This window comes from Scleropages formosus, chromosome 19 (genome assembly GCF_900964775.1).
Source record: "Scleropages formosus chromosome 19, fSclFor1.1, whole genome shotgun sequence".
Lineage (NCBI taxonomy): Eukaryota > Metazoa > Chordata > Actinopteri > Osteoglossiformes > Osteoglossidae > Scleropages > Scleropages formosus.
The window spans coordinates 5,362,941-5,367,783 of NC_041824.1; the positions used below are offsets into that span (position 1 = coordinate 5,362,941).

Here is a 4,843-nt window from a genome sequence, read left to right on the forward strand (position 1 = left end):
AACAACCCGCGTAAACTTACCGCACAGCAGTCATTTTCTTTTGATTTTTTTTTTTTTTTTTTTTTTTTTTTTTTTTAAAACTATGGTTTCGTAGCCCATTTTCTGCGTCATCGAACTTAAATCATTTGGCTATTTTCCTATAGGAAAATACAAACTCATACGCGTATCTAAAACGTTGTTTAATGTAGGACAACTGGCAACTGTCACATGATAACGTGTCCTAATTAGCAACTCCGTCTCTTGCTCTTCTGGAATATTCTAATTTAACAATTCTTATCTCAGCCGTCTTTTGTTTATTCATTGCCTTTACTTTTTTCTTAAATACTATATTTTCAATATAAAATAAAATGTTTCATAGTGATTTGCGCTGCCTGCACTTTGCACTTCAAGTTCATGTTGCATTTTTAAAACACAGAAGACTTAGCTACCTGTGACAAGTTGTACCCTTCTGTGTGTGTGTGTATATCTATAGTGTACCGTTTCTACTTCAAGTTCCGTCACCCGGTGCTGCTCTGTTGTAAATGTAAAAACAAAAGTATTATTTAGACAGAATTAATGCTATTTGCCAGAAATATATGACCTCATTTTCTTTATCAATTCCAAACGTCATGAAAAAACATCACACACCCTCATCTCCAGTTTCACGTGGAGCGGTGAAAGCCCCAAAAAATAATGTTCGAAGCTTTTCCGCCTGAGGGAGACGGTGTTTTCTTCCCAGAGACAAAATTTTACCCTTGTGCCCACAACAGACCAGCCCCAGGTGCGACTGGACAGGTCCTCTGGACTGACTTTAATGTTACTCAACATTTACCTCACACTTTTCACCAAAGTGACTTAAAATAATTTATCCACTTATACCACTAGTTAATGTTACCAGAGCAAATGGGAGTCAGTACCTTGCTCAAGGGCACTACAGCTGGAAGGGGAAATTGAACCTGCAACTTTTAGGTCCAAAGGCAACACCTCAAACCACTATACTACCAACTCTCCCAACAACCTGCAGATGTTCACCTTTTATTCAGAAATGATGAAAAATTATGTGTCTATATGAAAACGCTCTTTACAACTCAACCCGAGTTAGGAGAAATGCGCGACGCGTTGGACTCGACGAATGTGCGTCGGAGAAAAATCCTTTTCAGTGCCGATGAAATCGATATGAGGTTTGCCCGTCTCGCACACAGTTTCGACCACTGTAATAATGACTTCAGCAAGTATTTTAGGATAGAAACCCTTCAGATGTAGCCCAAGAAAAGAGACTGGTCTGCAGTGACACAAAATGTTTGCAGGGATATCTAACAGGGGTTTTTATATTTATTTAATGTTTTCTCTGTGGTGATTTACTATCTCTTACACAACTGGGTAACTTTACTGGAGCAATTTAAGGTAAGTACCTTACTCAAGGGTACTAGAGCTGGAGGTAAAACTCAAACCAGCAACCTTTGGGGCCCAAGACAGCAGCGCTAACCACAATGCTACCAGCTACTCTAGCTCTTGATACTAATGATCTAATAACGGAAAGTGGTTCAATATAACCTGACCAGAATGATGAGTATTTAACTTTTCGAAAAATCATTAAAAAACCCTTATCCCATTTTAATTGTATCCTATTGTTGAAGTCCATACCTGGTGTTGCTGCCTCGAGTCTCACTTGCTTCCTCTAGGAAATGTAACATTTGCCCCGCATCATAATTTACATTTAACGTTCATTTCTTTTGCAGACGCTTTTCTGCAAAGCAGCTTCCAATGAACTCTGTGTAGTGTTATCAGCCCACATACCTTATTCACCGCGGTGACTTACACTGCTAGATACACTACTTACAATGGGTCACTCATCCGTACACCACTGGAACACACTCTCGCTGTCACTCACACACTGTGGGAGAACCTAAACAGCATGTCTTTGGACTGAAAATTAATTCTGGAATATTTGTTCACCCTTCTGGAACTTGTTGCACAGCCCTACATGGCCACTTCTGGTGAACACGGTAACCTTCGCTCCTTCCTGCCACCTTTTTCGTTCACACGTTTGCGTGTTCCGGGCCGTACCGGCTGCGCGCACATTGTCGTGACCCGGCACCGTTCTGTTGTGAATTCTCCGAAAATGAAGCAAAACTGCAGCGGAGAGAAAGGAGGGCTTCCGAGAGACCGGTGGAAGGAGCAGAAGAAAGAGAGCGGGGGGGGGCGTGGGAGGCGAGCTTTGAGGAAGTGCTGCACGAGGAGAATAGTCCACTACCTGTCTTGCAAAAGCATTTGAAATAAGAAAAAGACAGAGAGAGGAGCAGAGACAGAGGGAAGAGAGAAAATAATTTATCACCATCCAGGCCCAGACAGAAAGACACAAAGGAGGAGGAGGTGAGCATCCCAAATTCATTTAAGGTCAATTTTACTGTACAACCTGCAATATTTTATATGTACTTCCCTTAATCTGGGCTGCGTGCATAAAAGGAGAAAACATTATTTATATATACTTATGTTTTCATCTTGATATATAGTAGCTAGGCTTTTTTTCTCAGTATAATTTAAGAAAGCAGCAGGTGGCATAGCAGTTAATGTTTCTCTTTGTGGATTTGAACGATCTTGGTTCAAATCTCATCTCTTGATCGAGGTATTTACCCTGAACTTATATGGTAAAAATGACCTTGGTGTATAAAAGAGTTTGTAATTAACACTGTAAGTCATTTTGGAGAAACATGTCAAATAACAATAACAATAACAATAATAATGTAATAATTTTATTAATGTTATAATAATAATAAACATGTCAAGTAATAATTACTGTAATGATTTTACATCATTCTTCAATTTTGTTAGCGAAAGGTGACATCATGGACATGGTCTGATTTACCACTTTTATTAGTTAGGGTTAATGGTCATGTGACTCGTTTGAGTGACATTGCTGTTATTAATATTTCTTATGAGAGGTTTCATCTGCTCTCACTGCTCAACAGATGTGTGATTCTCAGACGGCGCTGGTCCAAGACTGCAGTCCCTCTTCATCGCTCTCATTTTCATCTCTTGACCATCCTTCCTTCCCTGGGACCACCTTGGCCTTGACCTGTGACCCTTCAGGGCCGCCCCTGAGCTCCTTAACCAATCACATGGCACAGTCTGACGGCTTGGCGTATGGCCAGTCTCCAGGGCTCCAGGGGGTGGTCAGGATGGGATCGGACAGAATGGCGGGGCAGATCATGGGATATTCATACCTGCCCTACTCACCGTGCATAAGTGGCCCCACCAGTGATAGACAAAGAGGTCACGTGCTCCACCAGGTGTGTATACAGTTGTCTACAACAGCTTACTTTCAACCCTTTGGTTGCGTTCCAGACACCTTTCTGTTTTTGGTGTTCCCGTCCCAATCTGGGGGGCCCATCATACCTGTGTATAAAGCAATGATAACAGATAATCACCTTTTATCCGACTTCATTCCTAGCCACGATCACAAGTTCTACACTTCGTTTTGGAGTTTCCGGTCTGTAGACGTCATTTATCCAAAAGGTGCTCGTGAGTGTGTGAGCGTGTGAACGTCTGAATTCTGAATTTAGCACATTTTGCTCTTTACTGTATTCCCACCCATTCATTTCCTATGATACCCAGATCTGAGCACGCACACCACCGATGCGCAAAATGTGAATGAAAGGGGTCATAATTCAGTGAAACTGGTGGTCATTAATTTTACGTGTTCAGATGCTTGCTGTTGGGGATCTCATGAAGCCTTCTTACAGCTACCAGATGAAAGAAACCATATTTATGAAGCTGTAAATGCTGCAAATGTCCCAGTTTGATGGGAACGCGACCCGGGGGTGAAATGCCTGTCCCCCAGAATATCCAATCTATTTCACGTGCCCTTCCTCCCTCTCCAGCAGGAATTCTCGCCCTTCATACCCCCTCCTCCTCCCTCCCTGCTGCGCCCCTCGTCGTTGCAGAAGAAGAGCATGAGCAAGGACAGCACGGAGTACCGGCTGCGGCGCGAGAGGAACAACATCGCCGTGCGGAAGAGCCGCGACAAGGCCAAGCGGCGAGTGCAGCTCACGCAGCAGAGGGCCGTGCAGCTGCAGGAGGAGAACCACAAGCTGCAGCTCCTCATCGGGCAGCTCACACAGGAACTGGACACTCTGAAGCAAATCCTGTCACAGCGCCACCTTCAGCACAGGGATGGTACCGCCACCGAGGAGGACAACTGCTGATGGTGCTGCTGAAGGGCTCCAATGGGACGCGATCAGGTGTGACCTTGTGAAGGTCGTTGGCTTTTGCGGCTAAGAGTCTAAAGGGAGGAGGATTGACTTCATCTGCTTACCTTCACTGTAGTTCCACTTAAAATATCTGGGGTTTTGTGGCTTCCATCATTATTTTCGCTGTGTACAGTATTTGCTATCCAGCATATTGATGGACTGAGCGTTAATGGATTGATTTTGGGAATATAACAATATCAACAACCCCGTGTCTTTCGATTACATTTTCCTTGCATTTTCAAGCCCTTATGTTGATTATTTTTTTTATACAGCTGATGCTTCTCTTCCATTTTTTTTGTACTTCCCCAAAGCCAGCGTATAATCTGCAAAGCAAAAGTCTGCTGTGAATTTTCAAAAAGAGTAATAAATGTACAGTTTTGGAACAAGTTTCAGGTTTAAATCGTTGTCATTGCAAATTTTCCGCCTCTTTGAATGGATTTCTGGTAGATTCGGGGTGATGAACGGGTTCTTAAACTGGACAGATGAAAGTCTGAGTATGAAATGAGATGCGTCCTGCACATTAATCATGAACATAAGCCACTCACTCACCATCATTAACTGCTGACCTTGGCACAGTCACGGTGGTCCAGAGCCTATCCCAGAAGAGCAGGGTT

General features: G+C 43.1%; 1 protein-coding gene across 1 annotated transcript; it reads left to right on the plus strand.

Moving 5' to 3' along the window:
* Positions 1-2,321: 2,321 nt before the first annotated feature.
* On the plus strand, positions 2,322-4,615 carry cebp1 (CCAAT/enhancer binding protein (C/EBP) 1). The gene is made up of 3 exons (XM_018741115.2): positions 2,322-2,352; positions 2,949-3,269; positions 3,864-4,615. Exons 2-3 carry the CDS (start codon positions 2,949-2,951, stop codon positions 4,182-4,184), a joined length of 642 nt encoding a protein of 213 aa, XP_018596631.1. The 5' UTR covers positions 2,322-2,352; the 3' UTR covers positions 4,185-4,615.
* The last annotated feature ends 228 nt before the right edge of the window (positions 4,616-4,843 follow it).